General features: G+C 40.0%; 1 protein-coding gene across 2 annotated transcripts in view; it reads left to right on the top strand.

Annotated features, from left to right (window-relative positions):
- Nucleotides 1-22,864, top strand: part of tsnare1 (T-SNARE Domain Containing 1) — a 250,202-nt gene that overhangs the window by 42,894 nt on the left and 184,444 nt on the right. For both annotated transcript variants that reach the window (XM_087837141.1, XM_035913745.2), the window contains exon 2: nucleotides 15,083-15,204. In XM_087837141.1, coding sequence (XP_087693267.1) covers nucleotides 15,120-15,204 — 85 coding nt within the window. In that variant the 5' untranslated portion in view covers nucleotides 15,083-15,119. The remainder of the gene's footprint in view (nucleotides 1-15,082; nucleotides 15,205-22,864) is intronic.

Below are 22,864 nucleotides of genomic sequence, written 5' to 3'. Positions count from 1 at the left end.
GAGGGTACATGTAGCCAATTCAGTGGATCAGTCCCAGGGTCTGGTTCCTCCCGCTTTGCATCCCTAATCAGTGACACTGGATCCCTCCCACGTGAGGGATCCAGTGATGCAGACAGAGGGTAGGATAGCGTCATCCTTCTCAGAGGCCTCAACTGGAGAGGAGAATTGCTGGGAAAGCGCATCTGACTTCACATTCCATGACCTGGGTCTGTAAGTTCACCTCCAACAAATGGTTGAGAGAGGTCAGGCTGAACCAAAATAGGTGCGGAGGCGAACCTCTGTTTGAGTTGGTCAAAGGCTTGTTGCGCCACTGGGAGAGGCAAAGTATGTCAAAGGCAGAACAATTAGACTTAAGTCTCAAATATAATGTCTGTAGAAATTGGCGAAGCCATTCCACAACGGCCGTAATCTTGGCCAGATCAGCCGAAAGCTGACCTTGCTCCACAATATACCCCAAAAAAGAGACAGACTGAACTTTAAACTCACATTGCTCTCCTTTGACGAACAGCTGGTTCTACAACAGGCCCAGCAGGACTTAGCGGATGTGATTCTCATGTTCTGTAGTTAATGATATTCTTCAATACTTCTACAATACAAGTACTTGAAATGTCAGAGGTGAGTATTGAAGGCTCCCATTCGTCTCCCACCCTTATCTTGACCAAATGGTAAGCATTCCTTAGATCCAGCTTAGTGAACATAATGGTCCCCTGAAAGAGTTCAGGTGAATAGTGGGAAGCAAAGCACCAGGGAGCAGATCTATCCCAAGACGTACGGACGTTGTGGAGGGAGGGACAGAGCAGGAAAGTCTTTGCTAAAGAAGCCATGATAGACCGAAGTCATGGTAGACCGCCAGAACAGGAAACAAATCAGGTAACTTGAAGGATTCGGATGGCGTGGAGGATGAGATACTGGGTGTGGCTGAGCGCAGACACTTCTCATGGCACCACAGGCTCCATCCAGCAATACAGCCCTTTGACCAGTCTATCTGGGGATTGTGTGTGTTGTTTGTGTCAAACAGAAAGAAACTAATTTCACAACATGGTTACCTGATAAGAAAAGTTGAATGGCCTGAGTGTGATGGGTGATTTCAGTGAGCTTGGCACCATTTAATGCTAAAACCTGCAAGGGTTCAGAAAGCAGTATTAACAGATGGTTTAATTCTTTAGCAAGTGACTGGTTAATTAAATTTTGCACTGCACCTGCGTCAATGAAAGCCTTACATTGGTGGGTATGGTTGCTAAGAATGAGTTTAGTTGAATATTGAAGACCAACACCAAAAAACAACGCAGACATGGCAGGTTGACCAGCGAGGACTGGCGGACCATGACACTATTTTTAACATGCATCTCCTTTGCAAAACCTTTGTACAAAATAATGGTTGCATTGTTTTATCATGTAACATTGTGCTCTCCTTGATTAAATAAAGTTAAATACCTAAAATATATTCAAAAGAACTAAATTTAGTCAGTTAAAGTGGACTTCTTCTGCTATTATCAGTATTTGTGTTCTTTATCACTAAAGGAGGTTTACATTATTCACTTTTTAATGTCATTGTTATTGCTCTTATATTGTGCCTTGGTCCAGCCCCTCAGTTCGTTCTCTCCTACCTTAAAGGTAACTTTCTTCTGACTGTGCCCCTTGAACTATGTCTGACATCATACAGAGCCAGGGGCAGAAAACTGTCTGACACATAGTGTTTTGAGCAGTCTGGAGCCTGAATTTTTGGCTCAGAGGGTTTACATGTACATAGTCAAACCTCCTTATTGAAACTTAGCAATATGTTAAATCAGTATATTTTAGAAAATGCCAAATTTTAAATGTCAGGTCTTACACATGCATTTTAACATTATAGTTCTTCTGCTATACGGTTTATATTTTGGTGCGCTAAATTGGTAGAAAATAAATAAAAAAGACTAAACCTATCCCATCCCTCCACCTCTAACATTAATCCTATTGCCAGGATCCTAGTAAATGTTAATAGTTACTGTAATATGAGCAGCCATACAATGATGATGTTGATATATTTTATTTCTCTTTGGAGAAAATATGGTTACTAATGTTTATTTAATGTTAATCAGAAGCACTGTTGGGTATAATGTGTTGCAAAGCAGTATGTTACTGTAAACATAATTTCTCTAGCAATTCGTTGCATTACTCTACAGTCATCAATTAAAATCATTTATCTGCACAATGGGAGGACCTAAAAAAAGTTTGTGTAGAGGGAGTAGAAAAAGCTACATTTGTGGAGTGAAGATGTTAGCATCACCAGCCAAATGGGGTTTTAAGTCATCAATGTCTAAGAAAAATCCCCCATTCTGACCCATGAATTCCCGTTCATCATCTGGAAACGGTGAATGTGTCAGCAAAACAGTTTGATGCATTCTCAGTCATCTGGGTAAGGAAGGAAGGATGAAACATTTTCCCTACTGAAAACAAAATGTCCAGATGAACAGAATACACTGGGATGTCTGCAAAATACTGGAAGATTTCAGTTGGTCAGCCCAGAATAAAATATTTTAACACCTCATCTGGAACATGTGGATATTCTGGAGGATGAATTTTAAGTTGTCTAAAATGTTTTTTATTCCTTCCAAAATTCAACATTAGAATTGTTGTTTGTTATCATGTTAGCATGAATGTTAGCTATGCTAACACATATCTCAAAGCACCGCAGTGCATAATTTAATTATCTATGAAGCAGTAGTACATTGCATATTACCCACTATCAAAGAGCTGTTTGACCTGCCCACAGCCACATATAAACCATTGGGTTTAAATGAGAGCGATTACTGAACACTGTAGAATATGATTCCATTAGACATTTCTGGGTTGGTAAATGAATCATATCTAACATTTGTATATTCATTGACCCAAGTCACTTAATTGTGCTGTGCGAGAGTGATAATTAGACAGGGAACTTCAATCTGAGTTGGAAATCGTGATGTTTTAGATCTCAAAATTAGCAAGCTGATTAGGGTCAGTCTTGTCTTGAAGATCCAGCCCTACAGTCTTAATGGCCATCATGTTTCACTGAAATGATTCCAGACTACTGATAAGAATCTGATTATACTAACACTGACCCTGGTCACACTGCTGTTTTAAATAGGTCTATTCATTGTTCAGTCTTCTTGAATAAGTGCACAATTGGTATGATGCTTTGGAGTTCTTGGTATGCACAGAAATATTCTGGCATATATTACACACACTCTAAGGGTTAGAGGAGATAAGCTGATATATGGGCCTGCCATGGCCTTTTATTAAATATATTGAACAGTCAGTGTCCACACTCTCAGAACAGCCCCCACCCTAACTAAGGAACAGGTGTTGTGCTTCACCCTGCCTTAATTGTAGGAGCCAGCTGGTGGTCTGTATAGTCAGAAATCAGATTGATTTCCTCCAGAAGCAGTTGCAATCAGTTCATTCACATCAGTATTAAACTAGTAATTTAACAAAACAAAAATGATGATGCTTTTACCTGCCTGCTTGGTATGTCTGATAAATTATGGACAAGCTGTCATGTGCTGTCTATCTCTTATAATATAAAAGAAGAAAGCAGTGTTAGAAGTAATCGCTGTATGTCAGTGTGTGCTTGTGTGTGGGGGTTTAGTAATTATAGACATGGATAGAGTAGTGGATATATCAAAAGTTATAGAAATTTATGGTACAGACACAGATGACAACAAGCTTATATGGATGCTACACTTCATATTAATGCTTCATATTAACAATGTAATATCGAATTCTGCAAGAAAATGGATAAAGCATGTGTTGCAGCACAGGTATACCATACCCAGTGACATACCTAATATTAACTATGATAACTTTAGATTTTTTGAATTAATGTTTGAGTCTCTTTACCGCCATCCCTGGTTAAAAATTCATTGCTCTATCAGGTTGGTTTGGATATGTGCAGGTTCCCCTCGGACTAAGACTATTTTTTGACTATTTGTGTTCATTCACAGGTCTTTGTCGGGTCAAGTCCAATAACTCCAGTGTTAATACATTGATATTGTTGGTAATGATTTGCTGTTAATTATTTTTTTAGCTCATGCAACCGATGTGAAACATCCTATTTGCCTTCTGTTAACTTTTGGTATATGGTTCCTTAGGTGAGTGTGTGCTGTGAAAAGCAATTTTTGGGATTCATCAATACATTTGAACTCATCACGTAATATAACAGCTTTGTCAGATGATTGTTGCATGCAATGTCAACATGCATGCACACTGGCCATGGCAGTATTTGACAATGACAAATAACAAGTCCATGTTAGAGACCAACAATGTCTACATCAGACTGGAAGAAGAGAGGTGGTGACATTTTGCAGGTTTATGGGCCAGGAAGCTGTAGTTCCATGTCATGCTGGGACCATTGTTTTTTGTACTCTGATGTTTTCCTCTCACTTCTTACTTTCATTTTCACTGGCTGGTTAGGTTTCGGCACTGAAAGCTTCTGTTGTGGCCATTTTGAACATGTTGTGCAAATGAACAGAACAGTTTTGACAAATTGCACTAATTGACACCTCTGGGGAATGGGCTCAGCATCTTCTCTGTTTTACTTGATGTGATGAGCTTGTTAACAAACAGTTGACATCCATCACATCACTGTATTTTCCTCTTTTCACTCTTCTCCACCACCTGACACAAATATTTTGTTCTGCACTTAGTTCACTAACCTATTTTTTCTGTGTAGTCTGTTGTTTGCTACTGAGAAGATGCAGTTCACTGATACCACCGGCTTCTGCTTCTTTAGCTTCTGTCCAGATGTGGGCTCATGAAAGAGAGATGTTTTCCTACTGTATAATGACTGAAATGTATTATTAGTAGCTGATGCAGCAGATGCTGAAATGGCATGACTTAGAGGTGAAATAATTGCACATGTTGGCAGTCGTGTAGGTTCCACTTTCTGACTAGACAGTGGGCTGGAACAATCTGGAATGTTGTTACTCGTTACCTGTGTCTTTTGTTGAGTATTTCAAACTGACAGGCATTTTAGTACAAACTCCTTTCAAGGCAACTTTTTATGGGCTGCAGCCTGGTGGTCAGTTGTGTGCTTTCAGTCAATACCATGTGCACAGATAGTTAAAGAAATATTTTTTGCCAAACTGGGTTAATTTCTATTGTACAGTTTAAAGTACACTGGTGGAGGGCACACTGGTCATGGTCACCGCCACATTCGTTTCTGAATAATGGCAGTCATTAAAGGAGGAGGCTTGGCACTCACTGGAAATTACAGTGAGTGAAATTTCCCCACCTGCCAAATCCTAAATGCTCAAATAGCAGCAACCTGCTGATGCCCAAATGCCTTACACAGAAAGAGTTCATATGTTTCTGATGCTTAATGGCAGTGATTGAGAAACTCTAAATATTATATATTAGGGATGCGCAATTACTTACATTTAAACCACAATCATGATTGTTGCCTCCCACAATTACATGAGCATGAATGAGTGATCCTGAAAATGTGTGCTCCATCAGTAAACACAAAGCAAGAGCAAATCACGCTCTAAATCAGTGCACTGTACAGCTTAAAATGTCCTGGACTAGTCTGGTTCAATAACTCTGCCTTAAAAAGACACACAGCGACAATCAAGTGTCTACCACAGCAGAAGGTGAAGAGCTTGTCCCTTGAAGTGGATCATCATCTGTTGTGTGGAAATACATGGATTTAGGGCGAGTGGCAGGAACAAATCATATGCACAAACTATAGTTCAATTGATGTGTGAAGGTCAAGAAAGACAATGCAATGGCTGCCAACGTGAATCATCCAACATAAAGTCAGCTGTCCATAAAAGTGAGCCTGCACAAAGCATCAGGATGCACTGAAATCACCAATTTCGCGCCATTCAATTTGGCCAAATATAAATGTCCACTAACCACAATGTCTAACAAAGTCTTCAGGAAAATGGACAACTTACTGGACAAACGAAGCATTATCTCTTTGCCCAGTCACATCCATTGCGTAGCTACAATGAAGGAAGTTTTAGATATTTTTTATGTTACTGTAGCACTATATAAAAGTGAGAGCAGTGCACCGTCGCTTTTATTTTGCATTATATTTTATATTTATGCAAATATTTGTACAAATGTGAAGGCAGTACTCTCTCTATAAAAGTTCTGATGTTAATGCAGATCAAAATAATTGTGCAGCACTATTATAATATATATATGTATGTGTGTGTGTGTGTGTATATATATATATATATATAAGATTATGTGTGTATTTATATGTATAAAAAGTTAACTATTATGGTTGATAATATCAGCACTTTTTTTTTTAACAATTTGATCACATCAGCCTTCATATACACACAGACGCACACACACATATTTATACATGCTCACTCACAGTTCCATCTCAGGTTGGCCCTTGCTTGTTTGTGATAAATGCAGCATTTGTGTCCAGGGCGTAGGCTTATTTCTGCTCAGTTGCCTGCTCAGGCTAAGCTAAGCCTTGTGTTGCTGATAATGACAGCTGTGAAAGGAGTAGGGAACTGAATGAAACCAGTGGGGGTGTCGAGTAGCTGCGGATCCAGTCATTCTGCCCTGCCAGGCCTGCATTTACCATCCTTCTGTGTCCTGCAGTGTCACACAGGGGTGCACACCACTCTACCTCACATCTACTCTGTTTACCAGTGTAAGGGCTTATTTTCCTCTAAAAGGAAAGGCTGTCTTCATTCAAAGGAGGCATTTGATGTGTTAGAAAAATCTTTGGAATTTTTGTGTGTTGTGAAATTGCATCAAAGCCACATGTTTACTACAAGAAAATCTTTTTTTTTCCAAGCACTGATGGAAATTGTAAATTCTTGCAATTCAAGATATGTGCTATTTTTGTTACATTAGCCTTTATAATTTATGTTTCTTGTAATAATGCATCTCAAAGTCAGGATTTTCACTGTCAACAAGTATGGCGTTATTTTTGTGCCACTATTCTGAGCGCACATAAACTATTTTGAACGCACGTAAAATAAAATTGCTGGTGCAAGTGTTGCATTTTGAGGAGAAATTTATTTTGAGCGAAGAAAACCTAAATTTGAGTGATCAAAATTCATTGCTGCTTGCAAAAAATGTATTTCAGTGTTTGCAATTATCCATATACACACAGAATAGGAGCCCCTCTCGCTCAGTTTTTGCATTTGCGCTTGATCGCAATGTGTAGCTTGCGCTCTCAACATTTCTGTCTGTGCGGTTCAACTCTTTCGCTCAACCAATCACAGACTTGGATGCAAAAAATCCTGATTGGCTGTTTTGGTCTCCAATCAGCTCAAAATTATGAAATGCAATATCCCAGAATGCATTTCGTCCAAAACTCAAACGAGGCAGTGGCGAAGGAACGCAGAGTGGCGGAGTTTGAAATATTACTCTTTCTGGATCACAAAATAAACTTTTAAGATATTTTCAGGCAAGAATGGTGCTGTGTAAACTAGAGCTGGGCCATATCATACCGTTGAGTTAGTGCGTGAGGTTGAAAGGTACCGGCTAGATGTAGTCGGGCTCACCTCTACGCATGGCTTGGGCTCTGGAACCAGTCTCCTGGAGAGGGGCTGGACTCTGTCTCAGTCTGGAGTTGCCCCTGGTGAGAGGCGGCGGGCTGGCGTGGGTATGCTAATATCCCCCCGGCTTGCTGCCTGTACGTTGGGGTTCTTCCCGGTGGATGAGAGGGTTTGTTCCCTGCACCTTAGGGTCGGGGAACGGGTCTTGACTGTCATCTGCGCTTATGCGCCGAGTGGCAGTTCAGAGTACCCAGCCTTCTTAGAGTCCCTGTGTGGAGTGCTGGAGGGTGCTTCACCTGGAGACTATGTTGTCCTGCTGGGAGACTTCAATGCTCACGTGGGTAACGACAGCAAGACCTGGAGGGGCGTGATTGGGAGGAATGGCCTCCCTGATCTGAACCTGAGCGGTGTTTTGTTATTGGACTTCTGTGCAAATCACAGTTTGGCCATAACGAACACCTTGTTTGAACATAAGAGTGTCCATAAGTGCACGTGGCACCAGGACGCTCTAGGCCGCAGGTCGATGATCGATTTTGTAATCGTATCACCAGACCTGCAACCATATGTTCTGGACACTCGGGTAAAGAGAGGGGCTGAGCTGTCAACTGATCACCACCTGGTGGTGAGTTGGATCAGGTGGCAGGGAAGGACGCTGGGCAGACCCGGTGCACCTAAATGCATAGTGAGGGTGTGCTGGGAACGCCTAGCAGAGGCCCCAGTCCGTCAGATCTTCAACGCACACCTCCGGCAGAGCCTCAACAGCATTCCGAGGGAGACTGGGGACATTGAGTCCGAATGGACCATGTTCAGCATCTCCATTGCTGAAGCTGCTGCATTGAGCTGCAGCTGCAAGGTGGTTGGTGCCTGTCGTGGTGGTAACCCCCAAACCAAATGGTGGACACCAGAGGTGAAGGGAGCCACCAGGCTGAAGAAGGAGTCCTATTGGGCTTGGTTAGCCTGTGGGACTCCAGAGGCAGCCGACAGGTATCGACAGGCCAAAGAGAATGCTGCTCGGCCAGTGGCTGAAGCAAAAACTCGGGTGTGGGAGGAGTTCGGAGAGGCCATGGAAAAAGACTTTCGGACTGCCTTGAAGAGATTCTGGCAAACCGTCAGGCGTCTCAGGAGGGGAAAGCAGTGCTCTACCTGCACTGTGTATAGTGCTGGCCCAGCGCTGCTGACTTCGACTGAGAAAATTGTTGGGCAGTGGAAGGAATACTTTGAGGACCTCCTTATTCCCACTGACACGTCTTCCGAGGAGGAAGCAGAGTCTGGGGATGAGGGGGATGACCCGCCAATTTCCGGGGGCAAGGTCACTGAGGCAGTTAAACAGGTCCTTGGTGGCAGAGCCCCTGGTATGGATGAGGTCCGCCCCGAGTTCCTGAAGGCTCTGGACATTGTAGGGCTGTCCTGGTTGACACGCCTCTACAATGTTGCATGGAGACCAGGGGCAGTACCCCTGGACTGGCAGACCGGGGTGGTGGTCCCCATCATTAAGAAGGGAGACCGGAGGGTGTGTTCCAACTACAGGGGGATCACACACCTCAGCCTCCCTGGAAAAGTCTATGCCAGGGTGCTGGAAAGGAGAGTTTGTCCGCTAGATGAGTTCCTGCCCCAAGTGGAGGAGTTCAAGTATCTCGGGGTCTTGTTCAGTGATGGGAGAAGGGAGCCGGAGATTGACAGATGGATTGGTGCTGTGGCCACAGTGATGCAGACGCTGCACCGGTCCGTCGTGGTGAAGAGGGAGCTGAGTGCAAAAACTGAAGCTCTCAATTTACCGGTCGATCTACGTCCCTACCCTCACCTATGGCCACGAGCTGTGGGTAGTGACCGAAAGAACGAGATCGCGGATACAAGCAGCCGAAATGAGCTTCCTCCAAAGGGTGGCTGGCCTCTCCCTTAGAGATAGGGTAAGAGGTTCAGCCATCCGGGAGGGGCTCAGAGTAGAGCCGCCACTCCTCCACATTTAGTTAACAAAAAATATGGTCAGTCTAAGCAATGAGATACTTTTCTGTAAGTTTACACTTTTCTTTCTTACAATTTGCTGACAGATTTCTTTCTTTGTCACAGCTTTTTCTTTATCATGTATTATTATTGGGGACTTCAATATTCACGTGTGCTGCCCTGACAAGCCAATGGCAAAGGACTTTTTAAATCTTATTGACTCTTTTGATCTTGTGCAATCTGTGTCTGTGCCTACACAAAAATATGGGCACACGTTGGATCTTGTTTTAACTCGCAATTTACCTGTCTCTAACTTAGAGGTTTGTGATATTGTATGGTCAGACCATAGGCCTGTCTTGTTTGAGGTTTTCCTTCCTTGTACCAAAGTTAATCTTCCTCTTGTTGCTGCTAGGTGCTGTCGTATTTTTAACCCTTCCTCTGCTGGACAGTTCTCTATTGTTTTTAATCAGAACGGCGGCCTTCCTGATTTCATATGCAATAATTAGAGGAGCATACATTTCAAAACCAAGCCAGAGAGACAAGTCACACAAAACATCATACAGAAGAGCTGAGTACATGGTTTTACTCTGTCTGCCAAACTGTTTTAGATTCAGTGCCCCCCTTTAAGCTTAAGCAAGTAAAAGCCAAATCTGAACCCTGGCTGAATGAAGACACCCGGGCTGCCAGAAGAAAGTGTAGGAGAGCTGAACGTAAATGGAAGAAGGATCAACTTCAGGTGTCATACCAAATGTTACAAGAGTACTGGAATTTTTACCAGAAAACTGTAAAAGATGCTAAGAGGAAACATTTTGCTGCTATTATTCAGGCAAATTGTCGTAAGCCTCATGTCTTATTTAAGACTATTGACATGGTCCTTCATGCTCCACAGACTGGTGTCGAGTCCTCTCAGGAAATTTATGAAAACTTCCTACACTTTTTTATTGATAAAGTGCTGTCTGTCAAAGCGCAGACTTCCCAGTCCGTTCTCCACCCTTCTACCCCTGTCCCTAGTTCTGCTGTCTTTGACAGGTTCGAGTTTCCTTGCTCTGCCTGCAGGAGTTGGTTGCTCACATGAAGCCCTCAGGTTCCCCTTATGATGCTCTCCCTCCTCGATTTTTCAAAGAGGTTTTTCTCACTATAGCATCAGCTGTACAATCCATTGTAAATAGTAGTCTGTCCTCTGGTGTTGTACCTGTCAATCTCAAACATGCAGTGATTCAGCCTCTACTCAAGAAACCTGCTCTTGATCCTGATATTATTGCGAATTACAGACCTATTTCCAAACTGCCTTTTATCTCAGAGATTCTTGAAAAGGTAGTTCACAAGCAATTAATGTCCTTCCTAGAAGAACACGGTATTTTAGAAGTTTTCCAATCTGGTTTTAAAGCTTTACATAGTACCGAATCTGCCCTTTTATGAGTTTTTAATGATGTGTTTTTGGCAAATGACTCAGGTGACTGTGTTATTATCGTGCTGTTAGATTTAACTGCTGCTTTTGATACAGTGGATCATAATATTTTAATTTCCCATTTAGAGCAGTTGGTGGGTATTAGGAGTACCGCACTGCAGTGGTTCAGATCCTATTTGGCAGAGCCAACTTTCTCTGTGAAACTCGGGGAGTTTGTATCCTTTGCTGCTTCTCTTCAATGTGGGGTCCCACAGGGTTCAGTTTTAGGCCCGCTTCTTTCCTCTCTATATCTCCTACCCCTTGGGTCTATTTTCAGGAAACATGGGATTTCTTTCCACTGCTATGCTGATGACTCCCAGATTTATTTCCCACTTAAAAAGATAAATGGCTTCTCAGTAGACCCGCTGCTCAGATGCCTTGATGGAATAAGGGCCTGGATGGCTTTGAACTTTGAATTTTAATGAACAGAAAACAGAAGTGATGGTTTTTGGTGGCGCTTCTGAGGCCAATATTATAGATCTTGGTTCGCTGGCACAGTATGTTAAACCAGTCATCACTAATCTGGGAGTTAAAATAGAGGCAAATCTTAAACTTGAAAGCCAGGTCAGAGCTGTTGTAGGATCTAGCTTTTTTCATTTGAGGGAATTAGCCAAAATAAAGCCTATCTTATCGAAACAGCATTTTGAGACAGTAATCCATGCCTTTGTTACTTCTAGGCTGGATTATTGTAACGCACTTTATTTTGGGGTTAGTGATGCGTCCATTAGGCGCCTGCAGGTTGTGCAAAATGCTGCAGCACGTCTTTTAACTGGAACAAAAAAGTCTGAGCACATTACCCCAATTTTAATTTCACTCCACTGGCTACCTGTACATTTTAGGATTGTTTTTAAAATTCTCTTATTTGCTTTTAAATCTCTTAATGGCCTGCCCCCCCCCCCACCTCTCGGAGCTACTACAACCATATACACCTGCCCATTCCCTTAGGTCCGCCAATCAGCAGCTCCTTAAGGTACCGTACCATAAGATAAACTAAGTATAAATTTAAAGGTGATCGTGCTTTTGCTGTAGTTGCTCCAAAGTTGTGGAATGATCTACCCTTGCATGTTAGACAGGCCTCTTCTCTTTCTGAATTTAAAAGTCTTCTTAAAACATATTTATTCGCTGAAGCCTTTGGCATTGATTAGAGGGGTTGACTCAATTTGTTTTAACATGTTTCAATTTATTTTAGTTTTTTAGTTATTTATTTTATCTTATCTTATCTCATTTTAATTTTCCTTACTTATGCTATTAGCATGTACAGCACTTTGTGAACTCTGGTTTTATGTTAAAGTGCTTTATAAATAAAGGTGGTATGGTATGTAGAAAAACAGTTAAATGTGTAACTTCTTTACACTGACAGAAAGGGGAGTTTCACTGGTTCGGCCCACTTAGGTCAAAGTGGGCTGTATGCAGCCCGTGATGTAAAATGAGTTTGACACCCCTGCTATAGGGTCTTTACTTTACAGGATAAATCACCTGAGAGCAACTGCTGTTGTGATTTTGCACTATCCGACAAATTTATTAAAAAGCTTTTGCTCCCGAAGATTGCCACATGCTAAAAAATATAAATAAAAAAAATAAATCACCAATTCCTGAGGTGTTTCGCTCAGCATGCTGTTAATGCGGCATCATGTCCATCCAGTCTGTGCTGAGAATCAGCAGCTGTCAGTACATTCTCTCCTATCTTGACTGATGTAGACTTAATTGCAGCTCTGTGCACGTAGTTTCAGCTAAACAACAAAACAAGAAACTTAAAGGCAAAAACCTGCAAGAGGGTAAAGGAGTGTTTAGCACCTTATCTAAACTCAGTGGTTTCATGCTGTATGTTTAACTTAACAATGGTTGAACCACAACGTTAAAGCCGTTTATACACAGGCTAGTCAAAGAGGCAAAATGACATTGTCTCAGTCTGGCTTTATGACAACTTCATTCCTTGTGCAAATGTGTCTGTATAAATGATTACTTATCAATAAGAGAACAGAAGCAGCTCTTGGCCTCACTTTTAACCACAGTGATGATGATGTGACAGACTGCTGGGATTCTGAGGACAGGGCAGGCTCTGGTGACATCACCAGGGATGATGCCATCATGTGCATGAGTAATAGCACAGCAATGATTTTTAAGTTTCACCACCACTCTGACCTCAATTTCTACTTGTCTGAGAAGCTAACTGAACCAAGTGGGGGATTTATATTTCCTCTCATTGGTGGAAGGGTGAGGTTTATTCAGATTTGTGTGAATGCGAATGTGCATCCATCCACATTACATGCAGACAGAAATGGTGCATGTCCACACTTCATAAGGGATGTGTGTCACAGTCACTGGGCTTGAAATCAAGCAGAGTGAAGATTGTTTATGGACTGCCAAAAGTAATTAATCTCCCTTCTCAATGAAAATTAATCGGATTAAACCTTCTCGTGGCCCAGTGAATCTGTATCTGTCCCACTTTGCTCTCATTATGCCAGTCCTATAGGCCCGATTCACTGGCTTCATCACAACAATGGGCAGCTCAGTGACTCCAGTGTGTAATCATATTCTCCTGCTTGTCTGAATGCTTGTCTTTCACGGTCAGAGAAGAAGTTTTGGCCCTTTGACCAGTATCACATTCTGACCTTTGGTAGGCATGCTGAAGCAGTCGGAGAGATTTGTTGATTTCAGCATCATCTGTGTGACTCTGGCCGCTGGTGAAACACATGTTCACATGATTCTTTGACCTTTTCTGTAGCATTCAGAGAAGTATTCTCTGCCCACTACTCTTTTACTTTTCTAGTGGGCTATGGGTTAACATCCTAAAGACACTGAAATACTTATGTTTTTAGTCCTTGCATGTTAGAAGGATTCAGCTGCTCCAGTTCCTTTAAAATGTACTACCTACATATAACCAACAGTGCTCTTTCAAGTAAAGGAATTTGATGATAAAGTAAGAAAGATCATATTCACAAATTAGCTGTAATTGTCACTACAAGAGTCCAGCATAGTATGAAACAAGACAATTCATGAAATAAAATGTTCATTCCAGTGGCAATCTGCACATCAATGGAGCATGTTGCCATGTCTCTGCTGTAAAGAGTGATAGGCTTGCCATCTTATGACCTTATTTCAAGCTGTAGGAACAATGTAAAGGCAGATATACGGCAGAATAGAGCATTTTATAGGAATCTAAGCAATGGATGAAGTGTGTAAGTCTATAACGCCACAGAGTTGAGTTGTACACAGGCAATGAGAAAGACATTTCCACTAAAGGTCTAGAGTTAGCCACTCCAAATTGCTGCGAGCCATATGGAAGGGAGAGGGAGCCACAACTGTGGAATAAGCAAACATGAAGTAGCAATGTGAAACAACGTCCTGACATGCTATAGTTACCCAAAATTCATGTTAAAGACTAAATATTAATTAGTAACGAATAACATGAAGCAATGTTAAGATACTATCATTTGGTGATGTGATTTCCATTTGACCTGAATAAATAAAGTCCTTGTGTTCTTGTGTTTTCTTTGCCTTCAAATGGTTTCTTTACAGAAAGTGAGTCATTGCTCTATTTACAGTTGTACTCACTATAAATTTCTACCTTTAACATAAGCAGGAGTCTTTCCTTGCAGTTCTGTTGCTTGAATCAGTGCAGTCTAGACCTGCCTTGAGTCGCAAAGTACTATTCTATGAGAGTTTGGCTGGTAACAGTTTAAGCAGCCCTACTTCAGCTCTCTCTACAACACAGACATAGGCACGTTGGATATACTGAGCTGTTGTTTCTTCAAATTTTGTTGAAAGCTTCAGTCAGTTGTAGAATGTTTTCATACTAGAATAGATATGAGCATTACTTTGACACGCAAAACCTTATTTTTAATCCATCGACTACATTGGTATTGTACAATTATGGATGCTACTGCTAACTGCAGATGCTGCAAGTATGTTGTATGTGCCCTTATGTTTTTTTCATTCTTTATAGTAAGAACTATCCCATATTCAGCAACAGTCACATCACTGGTTCTCGACAGAGATCAGAAAATAACTCTAGTAGGAATTTTATTTTCTCTTATGATTCCATCTGTACACGGTTTACATCTACAAATACATCATACAACCCATGTGTACGTTGTCACCTAATGTCAGTTCTCAGAGTGCATTTCATTTTACACTAGAAGAAGACCAAAGTGGAAATGAATTACGTTCTTTTGTTTGATTCCGGTTATTGTTTCCTCCCCAGTCGCGTGCAGCTGACACTGCAGCAACCATCAGGCAGGATGTCATATGGGTCCATTGACAGCGGCTCCTTTGGCAGTCGTAACCCATTTGGAGGTCCTACGAGGCAGGGCTACCAGCCAGTAGGTAAGAACAGAAAAATGCTATTTTACGATGCCATTTAAGATATTCTACATGTACATGTTCATAACAATATGGCGATGGCTTAATTTGTCGTAAACCCAAAGTTTAATGCTTTATGTTATTAGACAGGAAGGGTCTTGACAATTATTGAAAGAAGTAATAAATAAATAAATACTGAGTGGTGCCATGGCCTTTTTGTAAATCATCAGGTTACAATTTTTATCATTTTAATTAATTTGAATACATGTCCAGAATGCAGGTATTTTAGCATGTAGGTGGCATTTACCAAAAAGCCCTGTTCGGACAGCAGGGCTTTTTGGTGTAACAGTGTAACAGTGTTACACAGTGTAACTGAGTGTAACAATTCTTCAAATCTATAGTTGAGTTCAATACCTTGTTCCTGGGCCAACGTTTCAGTTTACAGATCAGTGATTCCTGAGATTAGGGACAAAACAGGTTTTAATTTTCTAAAATATATTTTTTGATTTTTCAAAAACATATTTACATATAATTGTTACACAAAGTTTTGGCTGTCTCACCATGTTTTGGTACAATCTTCCAGGTGTAACATTCTATGTTAATTTATGTTTTTGCTGGAGAAGTGCAAGGTTTTTGTCAACACCGTGAGACACAAAGAAATGCAAAAATATATATTTTAAATTAAGTTGTTTCAGCTCTTTTGACTATTAGCAGCTTCTCTATTCTATTGTTTATGCACATATGTTTTCAATTAATTATACCACATTTGAAAGTAAGATTGTTTTGGCTTTTTATTATTAGAGTTACAGTCATACATATTTTCAGAAGCTTGTATTAAATCTGTATAAGAAACAGTCATATTAAGCAGCATGCAAATTACACATTTATTGAGAAAATTACGTATTTTTATTGGAAGATCATGAGGGAGGAAACTATATGGTTCTCCAAAAGAGAAAAATAAACAAAAACTCCATATTATGGAGTTGACAAGGTGCTGACGGTGGTGACACTCTAGTAGAAAACAAGATATTATTTCTTTCAAAATGACAATTAAACCTTAACAACCTTTGTAATATCACAAGACACATCATAACAATTCTGTTTTTGCACATGTCAAGTTCTACATCTTAATAGTTCACCAGCAAGTAGCTGCCTACTCCTCCTTGATTCCTAAAGTACTCTGTGGTTGTGTGTTTAGACCCCGCTGTAATTTCTCTCCTTTTGTCTCTCTGTGCTTGTTTCCAAAACCTTCTCTTCTGCTTTTTTTCTCTTTCTTTCAGATCACTGATGTTCTTTATTTTTCCCTCTTTCACTCTATTTCTCCATCTTTCTCTTTCCTTTATGAGAAACTCTTTTTTCAACTCAGGCTGGCTGTTAATTTTTTCTCTCCTTCTTTTTTGATCATCCCTGTTCCTTCTCTTTCGTTCCTCTACTGACAGCTTCCCCTTTGCTATTCTAGCCTGAAATGTACCATTTTGTAATTACTATAATTTTTCTGAACCTTATGCTTTTTCACAGATTAAGGATGAATATTCACAACACAATTATGCATTAAGCAATAGAAATGCTATCCGGCCATTAAGTTTATGTCATTAGCCGTTTCCAGGTCCAAACTCCGCTGCAGATCCCAAAGTCAAAGGAACTCTGTGGCATCACTGAGAGTTACAAACTGTCTAAATTCTTTCATCTTTAATAAAATGATCAGTGTGGCTCTACCAGGTGTAACATCCAGGCATCCATGAAAACAAAATATATGAAATTTAACAGAGTTAAAGTTAGATTGCTTGTTTCCACCTGAACATGATATACCAGCTCTGCTACCACTTCCAACATAAATGGAGACAGAAAACTAAACAGCAGTGACTATTGTCAGGTTACTGAAGTTGGGCTAGCTGGTATATAATGATGTGCTACGTGATTGCTAGCGAAACAGCTATGTTAGCATAACATAAACACAGTGAAGCTGGAGGATGAATGCTAACTTTTTTCCACTTGATAAAAGTTAACGTGAGGGTTCCCGTTGGTTAGGCTGACAGTGATCTCTGACTGTTTTTAGGGGCTTGTTCAGATGTAATAGAACAAGATAAAAAGCATTAAAACATTTTAACAGCACAACAGGCTTAATAAACACAGAGTAGTTTAGGCCCGGAAGCAGGATTCATACATCATCACTTAAAGAACAGCTCTCGAGGCACAGCTAGCTCAGTAGATGCCACATGATCGAAAGGTTGGGCATTCAAATCCAACGAACAGCGGCTATCCTGGATTGGTAGCTGCCCACTGCATCACTGAGTGAATGGGTTAAATGCAGAGGACTAAGCATTTTCCTACAGGATTAATAAAGTATACATAAACAATGAGATTCAAGATAAGGCAAATTTGATAATATTTGACACATCTGTGAAGCAGAAATATCAGTAAAATACACAGGAAGTAATATGACTGAAATATTAGTAAAAAAAACTTAATATAATTGATTAATAGGACACTTTTGTGACATTTGTCAACACCATTAAAAAAAGGGTCAACACTGTCAGACAAAAATCCTGATGGTGTTGACATCTTATGTGATGACAAAATACCCGACTTTCTCTCATAACACATGTTTTTCTGACAGAAGCCATCTTGTTTTTCATCATTTGCTTATGGCCTCTACAATCTACCTAAATGAAGCTCTTTTTACAAAAAAGAAAAAAGAAATCTTCGATTACATCAACTTTGGTGTTGACGCACTATGGTTGTGACACAGAGTTTTATCAGAAAGGTGTGCAATAAATGAAATAAAAACAAACAAAATATCACAGCAGTGACCTCATGGCATGTGTATCAAACAGGAAGTGGTAAAGGGGTCCTCAGAGTGTAAGCTACCCACAATAATTCCTGATTTTTTTGTACTTTTAAAAAAATCTGACGGTGTTGACAAAAATCTGGACACGATTTTAATCACTTAAAAAATATTTAAAAATAAATTTTCAATTGCATATTTTGATATTATATAAGGTATTGACTTAAATACTTAGTGACGAGAGCCATGATGTTTAATTTTACATTACTTTCAATTTTTTTTCTGTATTTTAATATTATCACACCTGCTTCTGGACAATGGATTTTTAAGGTACTGCTATTGTACCATTTAAAATAAATCTATATGTATAAAAAAATGCAAAAATCATAGTTTTGTTGTATAAACATTGCCTTGGTTTGTCTTTTAGGCAGTTGGGTTAACACTTGTATGCATATTTTTAACCACAAAATTGGGTTTTATCTGCCGGACATGTTTTGTCCCTTATCTCAAGAATCACTGAGTTAATTTAAAATTTGAATGCTGAATGGGGGAAAAATGCACTTGTTAATATTTTATTACAAGGCTCATCATCTGTTTAATGATAAGCAAAAAATAAACCACCCATTATATTGTTCCATTATTGTATTATATTTCCATTTCGTTCTTTACCTGAAAAACCTTTTTCCATCTTTCAGTTTTCATCAGACTAGCATGTTTAATCAACAGCTCTACATGGCTCACCATATGGAAAGATGAAATTTCAGAATGGCAAACATTTTCATTTTCAAATTTCCAGGTAGAATAGCTTTCTGTCAGAAAGGCCTTATAACACATGACATTTTGTTACAAATCATGATGTCTTTATATTTCGATGCCACCGTCAGGTCGTTCTAAACCAGGTGTGGGCAACATCTGTGTCACACTAAGAGAATTTGTTTTCTTTTATTTAACTTTATTACATTTTTAGAACTTCTGTTTGGTGAACCTGAAATTGCTTACTTGAAGCAGTCTTTTAAATGTCATTATGTCTGATTTTGAAATATCCACAGTAGAGTTCAGACGTTCATCCATCAGTTGGGATCTCTAAGGCGCTGTAGTTTATCACAGAGAAGCTTTATTCACCTATAAAAATCTGATGGGCGGTGTCTTGCAGCAGCACCACAGACTCTTTAAAATAATTTGACTCATGATGAATTTATAAAGCTGTTGTTATTTGTTTTTTGGGCAGTTTGCTTTGTTTTCCTTTTATGACATTGCAGGTCAGGTTGAAACACCTGAGAGGAAAAGTCAGTGTGTTGCCCAAACCTACTGTGTCTTATCCTGCTTACTGTAGCCTTTGGGTCTGATAGCTTTTAGAGCAGTGTGAAAATTGTGAAAAAAGCATAATGACTAAGTTTTAGGATATAATAAACCCAATAATTTAAGCTGACAAAATAACCCATTACTATTTTTACGTGAAAATCATTCACGTTACATCTATACCATTACAGTATAAATCACCTTAAAGCAACTGCTATCGTACACACACACACACACACACACACACACACACATATATATATATATATATATACGTATGGGTTCTCAGGCCTCAGAGAGTTAAATTAGAATTAATAAATGGCATCTGGCTGTAGGAAACACAGAAGACATATTAGAAGGTCTGTTGAAAAATGAAAATCAGACCACAAGGATAAGAATCTTTTATGTTAAACTGCTCACTGTAAGGCATGCTATTAAAATCACTTGCATGTCAACACTGTGGCTTTATGAAAGTTTGCATGAATTTTAGAAGTCACCCACGTTCCTACTCATAAAAGCAGGTAATCAGAGTCAGGTGTTGCAGTCATCACAACACATTTGTTATTCATAAAGAAATGAATAATTCAAGCAATCAAGTCTACATGTACATGAGTAAAAATACACACAAATACAACGACTGCATGAGAAAAAAAACACAAGTAAATGGCTGTATGAAGTATGATTGGCAATTTTTGGTTTGACGGTAAATAAATCTGTAAGAACTCTCCAGTTTATCCTTTTGTATGCATTTATGTATGTTTGTTTATATTATGATGGAAAAATGTATGCCTTTTAGAGGCAGATATGCAAATCAAAGGAATGGAAACCACTTTTCCATACAGCCGTGATACCCACCAACTTATCTTCGTTCTCTGTTGCATTTTTAGCTATTCAGGCTGTGTAGCCTTGATGACAGTCAGTAGACCAGTCCATTACTCATGAAAATTTCTCATTACCTTTGACAGGATTGCAGTTATATTCTTAAGGGTTGACCATCCTTTGATAATTCAGTCAGCCAACTTTTGTGATCCCTTCATGTTTCCTGTTGGACCACAATGTAGAGCCACAGTGTAAGATCACTAGTTCACAAGCGTAATAATAATTAAGGACTGGACGTCAGGTGGAAGAAGGGCCACAACAGCCAGCACTACTTGTTCTTCTTTGGTCTTCTTGTAGTTCTATAAAGCTGTGAGGCCCTGCTTCCAGGTTTGGATAAAACCCGAAAGTAGTGATCTCAGTCCTGCCACTTTCAAATATATCTTTCCAGTTTGTGAGAATCGGGTCCTCTGTGTGTACGAGACACTCTACTTTAGTTGTGTTTTCACTTTTTGACATACTCTGTGCTTTACTTTAGAGGGCTGTCTAGATGTGTAAAAAATCAATGAACATGGCCACCGCTCTCTATTAGTAAACTAGTGAATGAATCTAATATCGGCTGCTCTGTTTGCACTTTGGCACAATCACCTCTGTTGGATATTGCCTAGAAATGATCTGCATTGTTATGCATATGTGAAATGTTTATGCTTTAAATATTGCAGAGAGGAAAGTCCTGACTAATCTGAGGTTTTCTTCTTGAATATTGCTAAATTTGATTTTAAAGATTACAGAGTTTGGTGGCTACTAGCATTCAATTTTGTCAGAAAAATTATTATGCCATTAGAGGCTATTAAAATATGCTACTGCTCTGCAAGGTGCTTCACTGCAGGGTTTATGTAATGATTAACTTCTAAAATTATTATTTTTCAAGGTAAAATAATATTTCCATGTTAGTTTGAAGCTATATAATTTGCTCATAATGCACATATTTATTGTGGCTGTTAACGATGTAAAGCTTGACTATTGTGTTGACTTTAATTGTTTCTGTCTGAAAAAAGTTGCTAAAAGCATGTGTGCAGCAGTGTGTTTCAGGTGACCACAGTAATTTATGAAAAGTAAACCCTCCAATTACTGAGCAGAAAATGTAGTGCAAGACACTGCTGTTAGTGCAGAGCTTTATGAATAAAGCCTCCGGCCTGTTCTTCTGTAGAATGTTCCCAATTTAGCCAGTCAGCAAGAGAATGAATATGCACTTATATGTGCGCTTTGTACTGTGCATTAATAGCAGTCTGTACAAATGTGTGTTCACATCTATGCTGTTTGACACGCCAGCAGAGTAGATGACACAAGTCATAATGCTGCAGTTCAGCTACTCAGGGAAGAAGCAAGGGAAGATGTGTCAGAGAAAAAACAAACATCGCATATGCTTTTTGTCTGTTTACTGCAGAATACTGTACTCGTGTGCATGCCTTTCATTCACTCTGACAGTCAGCCACTCTCTTCCAGTCTTCTCTATTGTGGACAGACAGATGGGAGCCTCAGTCACCAGAAGGGGGGTCTTTGATCACAGTGAAGCCTGGGTACATTATGAGGGATATGTGTAGTGGCGGCAGTGGTGGTGTAGAGGTGGTAAAGTGAGGGGGGTGGGGATTGTGAGCAGCAGAGCAGGAGCCTGTCAGATTTGCCGTCTGTTGCTCAGGCTGATCTGAAGGGGAGCTCAGGAAATGATCAAAGCGCAGGTTAAGTCTCTAATAGAGCTGTCATTTAGGCTAATCTCTCCTCTCCCTCCCCTGGCAAAAGCTTTCAACCCTCTACCATGATCTCTGCAAGGCAACGCAGCCAAGTGTCTCATTCAGAATGACAGGACATTAATATTAACACATATTGACATTCCATATGTACATTTTAATAATTGCTGCCTTGGAAAAAGCCTGAGATGACACACTATAGAGTCCATTTCACAGCCTGCACCAGCATCACACTTGTGCAAATGTCTTTTTAACATCCTACAGTTCCAGTAGGAACAACTGGAGCAGATGTTGAAGGTAAGGTCCAAAGTGGCCCCAGTAATAACAGGAAGGGCTCCAGCAGATTCCAGGGACACCATCAGAGGAACAGTTAAGATCCAATGCACAATCCTCGAGCACCCAGGCTAATCCCTTGAAAGCAGTACAAATGAGATGTCTTGCTAAAATCTCTGGAACATTTATTCTCTTATCATGCACCAGGCCACTGGCAACGCCTCTAGGGTTAGCTTTAGGGTTTTGGTAAACGTCTACCCATTTTTTATAGAATTTCCACCTCTTTTGAACACACAAATGTAAAAGCTTTCAACAAAAATTGTCCATCCTAAAATGACTGATACGTCATTTGAAACATCCAGTTTCTGAAAATGTTCCTATTTAGCATGAAAGGGGTAAAAAAAACCCACGGCTCCCAATAAGGAGTCAGCTCGCGTCGTTCACTTCAAAAAGTCGACTCTAAGAGCCGTTTCATTCGCGACCGACACATCACTATTTCTCGCAGCTACCACATGAGTTCTGAACACGCTAGCAGGAAAAAGGAGATGGAAAAGGTACAGAAATGAGACAGAATGACGAGTTTAAACTCGCTGCTGATGCTAAAAATCATTTTATGCATGTGTACTGCTAAAACGATGCATTAAACTCAAAACTATTAACTAGTTTTGGTTCTCTCCGCATTTTTGCTTGTAGAAAGTCAGGGCTTAGAGGCGGCGCCATTTAATGCTCCTGCACTGTCGTCTTGTTCGATCAGTGAGTAATT

The sequence above is a fragment of the Neolamprologus brichardi genome, unplaced genomic scaffold (assembly GCF_056152115.1).
Source record: "Neolamprologus brichardi isolate AB-2024 unplaced genomic scaffold, ASM5615211v1 NODE_ptg000008l+_length_2720982_cov_1, whole genome shotgun sequence".
NCBI lineage: Eukaryota > Metazoa > Chordata > Actinopteri > Cichliformes > Cichlidae > Neolamprologus > Neolamprologus brichardi.
This window is presented reverse-complemented; position numbering and strand designations above follow the sequence as displayed.